Here is a 15,636-nt window from a genome sequence, read left to right as displayed (position 1 = left end):
CCTTGAAGATGTCTGGCTGGCAGATGGCCATAGAAAACACACACAACCATGCTGACTCATGTCTCCACGTGTGCCACATGTGAAGCAGCAATTGAATAAATAGGACAACTGAGGCCACATCCAGATCTTTTCAGCGCATCTGGAACTGTGACCCTCTCTGCCTTATATTTTTATATCCAGGTTCCTCAATAGACAAAATATGCCCTGCGCATGCATGTTTCCATTATGTAGTCAAGTATAAATATTTTTCATAACTCTGTTACCATCATTGCATCAGATAACCAGGGTATTCAGAGATTCTGAAGAGCCAGCTTAGAGCCAGGCTTCGGTCTCCCAGGCATTACAAATCAGGACTGAGTCACTGGAAAGGCCATTCTGTCTGGGTTTGCTGTAAAGTGTTAAGACATCTTAGTGGATCTCTGCATTGCTAAGATGGTATTTCTTTATAAAGAGAACATATTTACTTGATATGTTTACTACACGACACATTAAAAACAGGTTTTCCTTTTTAATGTTACCAGAACCAAGCATCTGACCATTATGATGTGCATTTCACCATGGGTCTTTCCATCACACCCATCCCCTCTCCCTTACCAAACAAGTTATTAAATGCATAGTGCATTTTGCAATTGATGGCATAGTAGATTTTTAGTAGATATGCTCTATAGCTCTATGAATTTATTTTGAGTATATACATAAATCTATAGGAAGACGGAGATCTAGAGCAGTGAATACAGACTTTGGGGCCACTTGTTTCCTGGGACCCTTTTCACATTCCATAAATGGTGGCAGAAAAGCTGGTTGGCAATTTAGATAGCCTCGTAGGACCAGGAAGACTTTTCTATAGGCAGGCATCTGGGGAGTCCTTTTGCTTTGGGTTGGGATGTTGTAGGGATGTACCCCAGGATTAAAAGTAAGCGGCAGGCCTTCAGAGAAGCTGAAGAATCGCTTCGAATCCTTCAAAGCCATGAATTTGGATTGAGATTATACTGGAGTTTCAGTGCTCCAGATAGCTAGCAGAATTGATTTTAAAAATCATCTCTGGAAGAAGACAGCATTATCCTAGGCAATTGGTTTCCACAATTAATTTTAGCAAATATAGGATTTGTCACACAATATAAAATAACCAGTCATGTGAGGAGTCAAGGCAACAAGAATAAAAATAACTAATAGAAACTCTAGGTATTAGCATTGATAGATGCAGACCTTAAATCTTTAAACTGTTCAAAGATGCAAAAGGCAAGGAGGATTTTGGCAGAAGATGGAAAACTATAAAAATAACAAAATGGAAACCCTAGAAATGTAAAATACAATAACTGAACTTAAGAACTTAATGGGTATATCTAACAGCTGATTAAAAAAAGCCAAAGAGAATATTTGTGAACTGGAAGATATTTCAGAAGAAGAAATTCAGGATAAAGAACAGAAGAAAAAAAGATGAAAAATGTAGAAGGGTAAAAGGCGAAGAAGATGCATGCAATTGGAATTCTAAAAGAAGAGAAGGAAGATGGAGCAAAAGCAACGTGAGACTTATCCACAACTTAAAAAAAATATCCGGGCACAGACTCAAGAAGCCCTACGAAACCCAAGTAAAACAAATAAAAAGAAATTCACAGTTTGGCACATCATGGTAAAACTTATGAGAGTCTAATATGAAGAAAAAAATATTTAAAGTAATAAGAGAAAGAAAGAGTAAAAATAAACTAACAAAAACCAAAGACAATTCAATGATACCTTCAAACTGCTGAAAGAAAATTACTGCCTGGAATTCTGTACTATACCCAGTGAAAATATCTCCCAAGAATAAAAGTAAAATAAAGACATTTTAGACAGACAAAGGGTGAGAAAATTCATTATATCAGACCAGCACTAAAAGAAACACTAAAGGGTGCTCTTCAGGCAGGAGGAAAATAATTGTAAGTGGAAGGCCAGAGCTGTAAACAAGGATGAAAGGGTAAATGGGGTTGGGGGCAGGGGGAAGTAAATTGAAATTATATAATTACAAAAAGCAGCAAATACTAAACACTAAAAAAATAGTATATAAGTCAGGAAGTATTTTAAATATGTTAATACATAGTATTTTAAGGATTTTAAGTTGTGTCATTGGGAGGAGGGTAAAAGTAGTATTAAATTTTAAAAGTCTGGAAAGCATCTTATAACTCCTAGGGTAACTGCTAAAACAATAGTAAAAGGGAAGATAAAGCCCCAGGTTTCGGTTCTGCCTTTGTCAGCAGCCCTGGGATTTTGGTTAGTGATTTCATGTTCCTGCTCTCCATTTCTTTGCTTGCTGAATGACCACATTAGTCTAGTGGGCTTCCTTCCATGTGATTATGAGTATGTGTGATTTTATTCCACTGCTAAATAAAAATGATTTTTACATTTCAGGAAAAAAAAGATATAATCCTTCCAAACCAATACAAAGGAGAAAGAGTCTGCCCCCCGCCAAATTAAAACAATCAAAATCAGGGGAAAAAAAGAGGAAGAACGGAAGAAAGAATGTGCAGAACTAATAGAAAGATGGCAGATTGAAATTCAAAGAGATCGGTGATTAAATTAAGTGGATGTGATGCTCCAATTAGGAAAAAAAGATGGATTTTTTAAAATTCTACTATTTGCTGTTTAGAAAAAATATTCCTAAATAAAGCATGGGACAAAAATAAATTATAATGGAAATTAGCATATAAGTAGAACTGAATTATATTAAAAACATAACATACTTAACATATGGGATACTTCTAAAGCTATACCTAGAGGGAAATGTTAAGCATTAAAATGCTTGTGTTAGAAGAGGACAAAGGCTTAAGGTTAATGAGTTAATGATCCATATTAAGAAATATAAACAAGAACAGCAAAACAAACCCCCTCATAAAGAAGAGAACCCATAAAGAGAAAAAAAATAATAATAGTAAACACATATACTAGAATGTATTCAGAGGAACAATGTATTCCTCTGAAACTTGAATTGATACATATGACCTCAACTCCAGCATCCCTATGTGTTCCTGAATTTAGACTTTTGTTTGGGGAAAGTGTTCTCATACTGAGGCTTTCCACCAAAGCTTGTGAATCGGAAAAATGTCTGCTGATTCTAAGCTGACAAAAGAAAAGAATGTTCTTTTCCATGTTTAATTAGTTCTCCTAATCCAGTGTCTTCTTTATCTGTTTCAGGACAACCGTGTGTGGCAAGGGGAGTGGTGAGCAGCAGATCACGAGAGCTGTTGACGTGAAAATTGAGAGCAACCCAGCTCCTGGTGGCACATACAATGCCCTTTGTATTAAGGATGAAGGTCAGTGCCAGAGCCTTTAGAAAGTTTCTGGAGGGTCCGCTTGTGGGAGTTGCTATCTTAGGTTGCATTCTCTAGAAGCAGATTCACTGAAATATGGTATATCAGGAAATCCGTCCAAAGAAGAGCCAATAGGCAGTGGGGGAGTAGACAAGGAAAGGAAGTGGACCAAGCAATGGTAAAATACTAAGTAAAGGCCACAGTGGTGGTGAGGTGGGGGATAACTTTGACTTCATTCTGCAGGGCATCTCTAGAGACAGTGTAGGTCACCATAGTTTTCCAGATCAGGACTGAGAGAATAAGAGTATTTATACCACTACGCCTGTCAGTCATTGGTTAAGGGCTGCTTCAGGGAGCTGTAAATTCCCGGGCTTTTCCGGATTTTGATGTGCACGGGCAAAGGCTTCCAGTAGCCTGAGTGCCACACTCCAACCAAGAGGCACAGGGGTCTATAGTGACAAAGGTATCTAGGCAATACGGGCATCCCCTGATAGCATCTGCTATGGTTGCTGATACGGCATGCCTTTCTGTCTCTCTTCACGGTGAAAGAAAAAAAAATCCTTTTTCCCCCAAAAGGAAACTGCTCCTGGGGTGAAGGAATTCAGCTTCCTTCTGGGAAATCAGCTGAGTGATGAGGAGAAAACCGTAGCAGAGACTCCAAGGCAGCATTTCATATACACTGAAATAAGTACACCTTCGTTATCAGAAACACAAGCTTTTGAAAGGGAATGTTCATGCAGATGGAGAGAAAGCCAGCTGCTTACTCATCAGTCATAGACATCAGCACAGGTACTGCTTGGCTGTACACTGGTCTCATCTGGGAAGTTTTAAGAAATACTGATGCCTGGGTACCAGCCCTGGATATTCTGATACAAATGTTCAGAACATCGGGAGGATTTTTTAAAAGCTCTCCAGCGATTTTAACATGTAGCCTAGTTTGAGGAGCCATATCTCTCATACAGAGTTTCCCAAATCTCTCTGATGATAAAAATTACCAGATGAACTTGTTAGAAATATGAACCCTCAACTGCATCCCAGAAGCACCAAATCCTTATCTCCAGGGAGGGGTCAGAGGAGTTAATAAGTCAAAAAGCCATAGTGGACCCTAAGGCCTTGGCTGGTACTTGTTAGATGTTTGTTAGTGATAGGTCTCTCTGCTGCTGTGGGGTCTCCCTCCAGGAAGAGTTCTTCATTTGCTTGGTCTATAGAAGAGTCTGTGAGAGCCTCCTGATACCATCTGTCCAATCAAGTGAATGAAGGATGTAGCCTTGCTCTGCAGAGTCCTACGGAGAATATCCATGTTTTAAAAACGAACAAACAAACAAACAAACAAACGTACAATTAAAATAATCCTTTGACTCCCAAACAATAGGCAAAGGTTCAGATCCCTGAAGGAGAAAAACAGCATGACCTTTTTTCTTCAGTGATCTCAAATGAATATACAGAGCTTCTGAGTCTTAGCTCTTTTCCCTGATAAGTAAGAGGTATCAATTAACTTTTGCTATTTAACATATCACTCCAAAAGGCAGTGGCTTTAAACAACCATTTATTTAGTTTGCTATTTTTTTGGACCAGCAATTTATTCTTCTGTTGGCCTCGGCTGGGCTCACTGGCGGGTCTACAGTCAGCAGCTAGTTTAGGTGGCCTTGCTTCTGGGAGTTGGCTGGCTGTTGGCTAGGATGATGGGGATGACTGAGCCACATGTTTCTCATCATCCAACAGGATAACCTGGGCTTCCCACCTCACTGGCTTTCAAACAGATTGTGTGCATGCAAGTGTGTGCCCTTTTTGCCCACAATTGTGCTGCATGAAGCCAGAGGTTGGAAACAACCTTTTACATCCTATAGGGCACCAGAGTCAAAGCCGTGATAGTGACTCCAAAACTGAGTTAGTGTCAAACCGATATAATGTGCCTCCTAATGTTTTGCACTCAGAGGAACACAACTTCAGTTCAGTAGTAGTCCTGCCAAAAATGCATAACTTGAATCTGATCATGAGAAAATATTAGCTAAATTCAAATTGAAAAACATCCTACAGAATGACTGGCCTACACACTTTAAAAAATGGCAAGGATAAGACACATAAAGAAGGGCTAAGCAACTGTTCTACATTAAAATAGACTAAAAAGACTTGACAACGAAATGAATTTGTGATCCCGGAATATATTCTGGACCAGGAGAAAATAATTATAACTGATGAAATCTGAATATGGATTGTGAATTTTTTGTGATTTTAGTAATTGTACTACAGTTCTGTAAGAGAATATCCTTGTTCTTGGAAATACATATCAAGATTTTTAGGGACAAACAGACATCATATCTACAACTTACTCTCAAATGGTTAAGAAAAGAATGACAGTATCGATACACATAAATATGCATTTATATATGTACACATATGTATGTATGTATGTATATGATGTATATTTGTCTCTATATCTATCTATCTACAAGAATGATAAAACAAATGAGGCAAAATGAAAACACATTGGTAAATCTGGATAAAGGGGTTTATGGGAGTTCCTTATTACAATATTTCTGTAACTTTGAAATTATATAAAAATAAAAATTTCTAAAAAGGTCTACATATTCCTCCAAAAACAACAGCAGGAAAAAAAAAACCCCAACCCCCCCAAAAAAACCCTTGAGTCATGGGGAGCCAACATGTGAAGCAGATTCAGGATGCCTGTCAACATATGTGAAGATTGATGCCGTTTTAGTAGAGCAAGCACTGTGTGTGGTTCATTAGAGTAAAAGTGCTCAAAAGCTCTGATCCCAGAGCAATTTGTCTGAGCCTGGCCTCCTGTCACCTCCAACTCAGTGGGAGGGGCTATGTGGAGGAGACTAGAATCTTGGTCCTACAGGGCCTGAACCATGAGGAAGCCTCAGATGGGCATGCAGGGGACTCAGGAGTGCATGCTGAGGGCTGCTCTCTCTCGGGCTTTCTAGAAAAGCAGGATGGGTTCCCAAGGTCGTTCAGAGGGAACTCAGTCTCTATTCCTCTGCCATCCATCCTTTAGAAAGAGCATTTAAACTGCTCTCACACAGTCCTCACCCTGCTCAGTGAGCTGCTGCTTTTCCTCAGTGGAGTTAACAGTCAACAGGGAAGTCTGTGTGCTGAAGGAAGGTGTAGTGCCTTCACGGGAGATGAGAACAGGAAGTTCCTTGGGGTTCCTGCCGGAGTGTAGATGAGGTCTGGTTCGTCATATGCCCTGGTGCAGTTTCATCTCCAAAGGTTGCCATATGCTTCACATTAGCTCTGTGCTGCTGCTTTTCTTTGGCAAGACAGGAACAATGAAATGTGCTAACTCCCCAAACGGCAGACAAGTGCCTTATAAAGAGCCCAGAAGGAAAACGGAGCCTGTGGGATGTTCAGACAGCTTCCTCCTGTGTTTTCTTTTTTTGAAATAAAGTGCATCATGAATGTAGACTTTTCTTGTTTTCCTTCCAGTATTTTTGTTTCACGAAGAGCGAATTTCCAGTCCTGTGGTGATCTCACTTAAACTAATAAGTAAAGTTATTTTTAACCAACTGGATGCTGATGAAATAAGCTGCCTCCACTTGGATTTTCTGCCTTTGCTTCTCTTGGCAGCTTGTCTAGGGTCGACGGCGTGGGGTCTGGAGTGTACCCACAAGGCTTCACTCCGGGTGCGCTTCTGTTTCCCCACTGCTAAGCCAAGGCTGGCCGGGCTGCTCTTCCCCACCAGCCCACCTCACCTTCTAAGCACTGAATTCCATTTTCCCTGCATACTTTACAATTGCCTATACTTTCCTTGAAAACAGAAATGGAATCATTTCTGTCCTTTATGTCATCAAAAGGAGAGCTGGATGCTCCTCTTGAGAGCCATCAGGAATTTTGGAAAGTAGCCAATTCCCAGGTCTTCCTGGAGGAGGCCCCATTCCTCAGGATCAGCTTTGGGGAAATTCTCCAGCAGCAATTAGGAGACTGGAACCAATTGCAATGCTTTGAACACCTGATAGGACTTATTTAGTTCAGGATCTCCCAAGGGAGTGTGGAAAATTCTGAGCTCAATGCCACTGTCCAGGCATTGACCATTTATTTACTTGTCCAGGGTAATGCAGAGTTCAGAGCTCAGACTTGTGGGTGCTTCAGATGGATGGATGGATGGATGGATGGATGGATGGATGGATGGATGGATGGATAGATGGATGGATGGACGGACATAGAGATATCACTCCCATTGTCAGGGAGTTGATAGTATATAAGGTTAAGGAAGAGATGAATGCATTTCCATGACACAAAGGAGGAAGCTAATTAGCAAGACTCCTTGTAGCAGTGGCAGTTGAAGCAGAATTTGAGGATTTTGTTCCTGGAAATAATGGTTAGGGAAGGGAGGAGAGGACATTGCAGACAGACAGAACAGGTGGAGCAAGGGCTAGAAATCTAAGATCGCAGTGGTTTGGGGAGACTAGCCATGGGCAAGCCGTGGTGCTAGTACTTCGGGAGAGCGAGTTGGGTCTAGAACATCGCTGGAGGCTTGAGTAGACCTGCTGGGCAGGTCTGAAGTGGCTGCAGACAATTTCCACCACAATAAGCAATTTTCCCCTCCCCTGCCACCCACACACCCAGGACTGCATAGCACTAGGTCTTGCTTCCCAGGACTGAGGTCTTCCGTTCTAAAATCCCATGCTAGATCAGTCTTAATGCATAGTCAGTTCCAGGAGCACCGAATGTCTGAGCAGCCCAAGAAATGGTGCCAGTGGGTCCATGTTCTGATGGTTCTGGTGAACCATTTTGTTTTGCCCTTGTTCCTCCTCAATTCCTGTTCCGCCATCGTGCATTTGGCTATGTTTGGTTTGAGAGAAATGGACCCTCAATTATCATCGTCACTTGAAGAATGATTCAAAAGACCATCAGTCTCCAACTAACTTGGGAAATGGAACTCGTGTTCATTTATATCCCTAATTAAGGTCCAGGCATGTAGCGGGCAGGGGGCAAAGCATAACATTTAATTCTGGTAACAACCGTATGAGATAGGTGTCTTTAGCTTCAGTTTACATTTTTTTAATATATTTTCTAATTATAAACATGAACATGTGGTCATTGTAGTAGAAAGTATAAAGAAAATTAAAATCACTCATAATCAGTCAAGATATAAAACATTTCCTTCACCCCAGAAGGTTCCCTGGAGCCATTAGTTTGAGAACTAATGATAAAATTGAGTATAATGGGGAGGACAATGCTGGTTCTGTCCTGGGTAGAGCAGGGTGTGGGGGGAGCTGGGCAGGTGGGCACAAGAGACAACTTCTTAACATAGCTTAAGTATACTGAAAAGAAGGAGAAAAGATGAAGCATTTGTGTCGGAATTTCTACATCCTTGGTTTGTGTAATAATAGCGAGGGTTTGCGGGCTCTTTAGAATTTCAAAAGCCATGATAGAAGTCTTAAAATTTCTCATAATAAAAGCATTAACTTTCATATGCGTTCTAAACTATGGAAGCTGGTTATCAGAAGCTCTGATTGGCAAGCAAATGCATCCTTTTAATTTGAAAATATGAGTTGGTTTATTAGTACTATTTGTTTGATAGGCAAGATCTCTTATATAATCTCTTTCCTTAGAAAGGAAAATAATAGAAATTGCTCTTTATGTTGAAACTGTTGAAACCCAGCTCTAAAGTCTAAGAACTCCACAAACCATAACCCTTACCTGTGGGAAAACTGAGAAGTAGCCGTAAAGACTGCCCAAATGTAAGTTTCTTTAAGGAAGAGAATAGAGTCCAAGTATATAGCCAGCTGTTTTCCATAGCTCCCTCTTAAGGTTCAAGATGGGAAGGTTAGTAAAAGGAACTAATTCAAGTCGCATCTGGATATGGGTGGTGTTTTCAGCAAACACTTGTGTTAATGCATGGATTGTTGTCCTGTAGCTTCTGAAATCACACCATCTAAGAAGCAATATGTTTCCTGTCTTGTATATTTGTGGGAAATCTAGAAATACATGATGTGTGGGCCCAGACTTTCAGGAGCGTTATTGCGGTTTTCCTGAGCCAGAATCTAGCCCATGCCATCCTGGAAGTTACATCTGAGGGAGAAGATCCCATGAGTCTGGTAGGTTGTGAATTTGGCCTGAAGTTCCTCTTTATTCTCAAAACAGTTATCCTGCTCCTGGATTTTCCTTCCAAAGAGTCAGTGTTGAATCTCACAGATAGAGCTGTGTGAGACGGAAAGTATTCACCAGTTTTTTAAGAGTGAGTGTTTGGTGAAGAGCCTCTAGTTTCCCAAAACTAGAAACCAATAAGAGGGGAAAAGACTGGGACATCCAGCGTGAGTCATAGGCAGCTGAGGGTGGTGGAGAGAGAGACAGAGCTCTTTGCCCCTGAGATACCAGCTGGAATTCGGCCCAGCCTTACTTGAAGCTGATGATGACTTTGGTCCGTTCTTCTCAGGATGGCCTGCTCAGACCAAGTGAACCCAACGGTGATGCCTCTCTGCTCAGTGGGGTGCCCCTGGATTTGTGGCAACTTTCAGATGGCTGCCTGTCCCTACTTGCCACAAAAGTGAAATTAACAGCTGATCTCCTGGGCTACAGTCAAGGCAGTTTTGGTTAAAATGCAACATTCTATGCTGACTTCTAAAGTACAGCCACACCCTTTTCATTCAAAAATCTCTTCCGTGAAAGAACATGCACAGCATCGACTTTCTTTGAGAAAGTGCTACCAAAAACTACAAGCTGTAAAGCCAATCGAAATGGCTTAAAGCACAAGTCATATTTTCTATTTTCATCTTTTCTTACCATATCTTCTTTAAAGCAATATGCGTCTTAGATAATTTGACTGCAGAAGGACTAAAGGCTTTCTTTTCTAACGTAAAAAAATTAGGAGAGGAAATTTGAATTTAAAATTATTTCCTTATTTTGAAAAAAAAGTCTCACTGTATCATTTTGACACAGCAATTCCATTTCTAGTTTATCCTAACAAAATAACGTATGTACAAAAATGCACACGTGAGCTGTTCATTGTAGCACTATTTATAATAGTAAAAACTTGGAACCGACATAAATGTCAGTGTAATGATTAAATAATGTGTGCTATAATGTAGCCTTTCAAAAGACTGAAGTACTTTATAGCACTAATGTGGAAAGAGCTATAAAACATCAGAGAAAAAAAAAGACTTCTAGTTTCTGTTCCAGCATATAAGGAAAGAAATTAAATCAGTAATTAATAACCTTTCAAAACAGAAATCACCAGGCCCACATGAGTTCACTGGTAAATTCTACCAAATATTTAAGAAAGAAATTATACCAATTTTCTGCAATCTCTTCCAGAAGTTAGAAGCAAAGGGAATACTCCCTAACTCATTCTTTGAGGCCAGCATTACCTTGATACCAAAATGAGAGAAAGACATTACAAGAAAACTACAGACCAATATCTAATGAACATAGGTGCAAAAAGCCTCAACGAAAAATTAGCAATTTGAATCTAACAATATATAAAAAAATTATAGACTGTAACCAAGCGGGATGCAAGGCTGGTTCAATATTCAAAAATCAATTAATGTAACCCATCGCATCAACAAGCTAAAGAAGAAAAAAGCACATGTTCATATCAATAGATGCAGAAAAAGCATTTGACAAAACCAACACCCATTTATATAAAAACTCTCGGCCAACCAGGAATAGAATTGAATTTCTTCAGCTTGATAAAGAACATCTACAAAAACCTTCAGCTAACATCATCCTTAATGGTGGGAAATTTTAGGCTTATCCACTAAGATATTTTTTATATTTTAAATGGGCTTGTTTCTATCTGTAACTACCTGAGGACACGGTGGCAGGGGGGTGGAGGGGGCAGGGAGGAGGAGGCTTCAGACCACAGCAAGAATGCCCACTGCTCACCTTGGGGCTGGGAGTGTGACCTGGTTGGCCCAGGTCCTGTAACCATTAACCTCTTTCCTCAACTAATATCAATGAAAGTGTCATTCCACATGGATCTGGCCCATGGACCGCTGAGCCCAAGGGTCTCACCTGCGCTGAACCAAGGAAGCTTTCGCCAGTGTGGAAAGAGGAAGGCTTGGGCCCTCCCCACCTCACCTGGGCTTCCTCACTGGCCGAAGCCTTCGGTGGGCTTAGTGGCTGCCTCAGGGATCAGCCACAGATTCTTCGTAAATAATTTATAAGTTTTAATACAAACCAGTCTCTTTTCATTTCTAAGAGGCTCATTTCCAATAAAAATATATATACCAGTGTCGACAAAAGAATGTCCATACCCATAGAAAAGTTTTATAAGATTTTATTTGAGTCAAATTTTTGAGAATGTGTCCAGAAGCAGAATCTCAACGGATTGAGAAAATGCTCTGGAGAATGGCAGTTTTGCAGCTTATTTTATACATTAGAGTCAAAGGAGATGGAGAGAGGGTTACATGAAATTCATAGGTGGTAGATTAAAGGAGCGGGAGAAAGTAAGCTGGAGAAATCTCTGGATTGGATAAAAAGCAAAATGGAGAAACATTTCTTTTACAGTGATGGGTACGAGGTAGTTAATCAACATTCGCAGCACATAGACATGGTATATGGAGAACGTGAGGGGTTCTGTGGTCTCGTGCTCTGGTGCCCACAGTTGTGCCTTCGAGGAGTCTAGAAAAGAAAATTACTCTGCCATTCCCAAGGTGTGTTATCCTAGATGCATAAAAACGGTGGACAGAGCTCACCTAAGGTACAGACTGACCTCTGCTAAGGAAGCTACCGGCCTGGGACGTGACTACCCGCTGTGACCTGCCCAGTTAGGAATTTATGATCAGACTGTCCTGATGGGTACTTTTGGTCACTGAGCTCGTCAGGCCTGCCATGTGGTCCCCGCTGAGCTTGTGAAGTTTAGTTTATGGCCCCTTTTTCATTCACACCAGCAGAAAACTTCTCACAGGAGAACCAGGGCAGGGAGCGAAACGGGGGCCTGGGCCGTGTGCCCCAAGACTGTCTCTGCGGCCAGCTTGAGGGCAGGCACAGGAAGAGGTTCCAGGGCCAGGTGGGGGCTCTTGTCCATCTTCAGATCCAAGTGTGAACTGTGGGTAAGATGTCAATGTTGGTTCATCAGTTGTCAAAATGTACCCCTCTGGTGCCGGATGTCGATCATAGAGGAGTTTGTGCAAGTTTGAGAGGAGGAGTATAGGCACTATCTGTACTTTCTGTTCAATTATGCTGTGAACCTAAATTTGCCCTAAAAATAGTTTTTTAAATAAAAGCTGATACTCAGTAATACATACGATATAATCCCATTTGTGTTGAAAACCACACACCATATACACACAAACTGTATCAGTATCTGTTTCTCTACCTGTGTATGTGTGTTTGTGTATGTCTATATCTGTGACTGTATTTATTTGTATATACCAGACTGGTCATATGTGAGGTTGGAGGAGGGGAGAGGCACCTCCAATCGACTCTACAGTATGTAACATTTTAGCTTTTGACAACAAGTACCTGTTTGCTTATGTAAATAAGGCAGAAAAGGGCCCTTGCTTCTGGGTAAATGTCTCTGGGTCCTCCTTTCAAGGAGACATTAAAGGATAACATTGCCTGGCAATTTTTAAATACATTGTATTGTAACATCACATTTATTCATTCAACAGATAGTTCTTGAGTGCTTCCTTTATGCCAGGCCTTCTGCCAGGCCCTGGAGAAGCCAGGGTGAAGGAGAAACAGCCCCTGTGATCCCAGTTCAGGTTGCAGGTGGCACCCACCGCTGGGGAGAGTTGTTTTTTAAGTTTGTTTTCTCCCAGGCTGCAAAAGTTCTGCACAGTTTGAGAAAGCTGATTGTGGTTCCTTCTCCTCAGAGAAGCCGTGCGGAGACCCGCCTTCGTTCCCACACACCATCCTGCAGGGACGCACCGGCTTGGAGATGGGGGACGAGCTGCTGTACGTGTGTGCCCCGGGCCACGTCACAGGCCACCGCGAAAGTGCCTTCACCTTGCTGTGTAACAGCTGTGGGGAGTGGTACGGCCTGGTGCAGGCCTGCGGGAAAGGTAAGCTACCCCGCTGCCCTGTGAGCTAGGCCACCTCCACCTGCCGTCACTCTGTGAGCAGAGCGGCTCCATGTGTGCTGGTGACAGACACACATAACGGGCTCACCTCCACCAAGGTCCCTTTGCAAAGAGGCTTTTAGGCCTTTCCCCTGAGTTCTAGACCTGGGTGTTCCTGCAGCCCTTCAGATGCAGTGGATCCCCACTGAGCTCTTCATCTCCTGAGACTGGGGGAGGGCGGGTGAAGGGTGAACGAAGCCATCTCCTCTCCCATAAGGAAAGAGTTGACCTTAGGTTATTTCCCTGGAAACCAGATTGGCGTGGAATGCCAGCTGTGATATCAAACAACAGTGCTTCTGGTAAACTGGGCCGGGAGGACTATCATAAACACCTACGACATAAGGGAGGCATCCCAGCTTTGGGCTTCCCTGATTGTGGTGATTCTTCTGACCAGGCATGACTTTGTGGAGACCCTGAGTACTATGCTATGGGCTGTGACAGGAGCTATTGGCTCTTGTGAGGCTTGGGGCTTGTAAACTAAGGTGGGTCCAGCCACACATGCGAGTCCTATTCCCTGGCACCTGAACAATCGCAGGGGTGTCAGGAGTGGACAGTGAGGCAAGAGAGAATAACTCCAGGACAGCTGTGTAGACAGCTGTGTGGACAAGAATTGCCTGCCACTGCCCTGCTGCCTTGCTCCACTCCCTGGCCTGTAGCCTGTGGCGGTCATATGAGTCTGAAAATTGAGTTGAGACTAAAAGGATTCCTGGGGGACACTGAGCCAGTAGGAATCCACAGATGTTCCCACTCCCCATCATCGTGTGCCTGGGGGTCCCAGGCTCCTGCAGCTGCGCATTCACACATCCCACCCAGCCCCTTGGGAATTTTCCCAGTAGCAGAAATTACCACCTCCTGCCACAGCCAGGTCTGGCCTGCACACTCCCAACTCCTACACCACGGATCTCGTGCCAGACCCAGAACTGTTCCCTGGGCTCACAGGACTTCTCTCACCCCAAGACTTCTTCAGGGACCCCTTTTCTGACCCCCAGCCCTATGATGTCTGAGTACCAAGGAGAGGCTGGCTTTGTAGAAGAGAAAGACTCTAGCACCATGACCATACTGTATTTATAAGTTTGTCCCTAGAATGTCCTGCACATCCCATGGGGGAACCGTAACTAGGCTAGCACACTGTCCTGTCTGCAGGATTCATGCACGTTGTTGCCTGAGCTGAGGTTTGTTGTCTTCACTGCTATCTACAATCCACAGTGTGAATACGCCACCATTTCTCCAGTCTGCTGGTAGACAGTTGGCTTGTTTTCATGTTGTGGCTGTCACAAACTGCACTGCCATGATTTCTCGTCCACATCATGTGGTTCACATGCGAACACATTTCTGCTGGTTCCTGGGAGTGGAATTGCTACCCACAGGGTAGGTGTGTCTTCAGCTTCAGTAGAAGCTGCCTGACAGTTTTCTGAAGTATTTTAACCAGTTTACTCTCCCGCCAGCTGTGTACGGGAGTTTTGGTTGTCCAGCATCCTTCGGCATCTTGAGATTTTACCTTCGTGCCAATCTGGTGACTCATCTCTGGTGATTTATAATGTTCATTTCTCTGGTCGAGCACTTACCACATATTAACCGAGCATTAGCCATTTCCTCACTACAGTGTCTGTCCAAGTTTTTTTGCCCATTTTTCTAATCAATTTGAATTGATTATTTACATAACGTAGAATTTCTTTTTCACATAAAGCTTCCTTGACTGATATGTTGCAAATCTTCTCTCCCATTCTATTGCTTGCCCTCTTGGGGTATCTTTTAATGAATAATTTTTCAAATTATTGTCTATTTTCCTACCTCTCAAATTTTCTGTGGACCATTAAAAATTTTTTAGTAGTCATTGGCCAAGTGATATTTTAGTAAAATGCAATAAAAATGAATTAATATAAGACTAAAGATATTCCAAAGATAGTAAGCACATTTTTTTTTTCATTAAACAGACATAACACTCGCCAATCAGATTGTTACAGAAGCTTCTTCAAAACTTCCTTTCTATGTATCTATTTGCCTTGTTGCACAGTAATAACAAAAGGTTACAGACTGGGACAGGTTCTAAAAGCACGGTTTGAGCAGTCTCCTGACACTTTCCTCATCTTTCCTCTGTTGCTGCTGCTCTGTGGCAGGCAGGAGCTCCTTGCCAGGTCTGGGGAAGTCAAGCATCAGGCCTGAGCTTCCTGTTTGTTGAATGTGTCACCTCGAAGCAGACCCATACTCACCCTGAGATTGTTAATGAGCTGGCTTTATTTCCGTGAGGCACTGAAGCTGCACCATCGCACGAGCCATACCCACCAACCAGCCAGATGGGTTGTTTACTGGCCCCAGTAGAC

The 15,636-nt window shown here is 42.3% G+C and overlaps 1 protein-coding gene across 1 annotated transcript in view; it reads left to right on the top strand.

The window, feature by feature from the left end:
- Positions 1-15,636, top strand: part of SUSD5 (sushi domain containing 5) — a 55,646-nt gene that overhangs the window by 17,331 nt on the left and 22,679 nt on the right. Inside the window, exons 4-5 of the mRNA XM_023528421.1 lie at positions 3,169-3,287; positions 13,070-13,258. Coding sequence (XP_023384189.1) covers positions 3,169-3,287; positions 13,070-13,258 — 308 coding nt within the window. The remainder of the gene's footprint in view (positions 1-3,168; positions 3,288-13,069; positions 13,259-15,636) is intronic.

The sequence above is a fragment of the Pteropus vampyrus genome, unplaced genomic scaffold, assembly GCF_000151845.1.
Source record: "Pteropus vampyrus isolate Shadow unplaced genomic scaffold, Pvam_2.0 Scaffold1, whole genome shotgun sequence".
In the NCBI taxonomy this organism is placed as follows: domain Eukaryota; kingdom Metazoa; phylum Chordata; class Mammalia; order Chiroptera; family Pteropodidae; genus Pteropus; species Pteropus vampyrus.
Note: the sequence above shows the minus strand (reverse complement) of the source record. Positions and strands in the feature narration are given on the sequence as shown.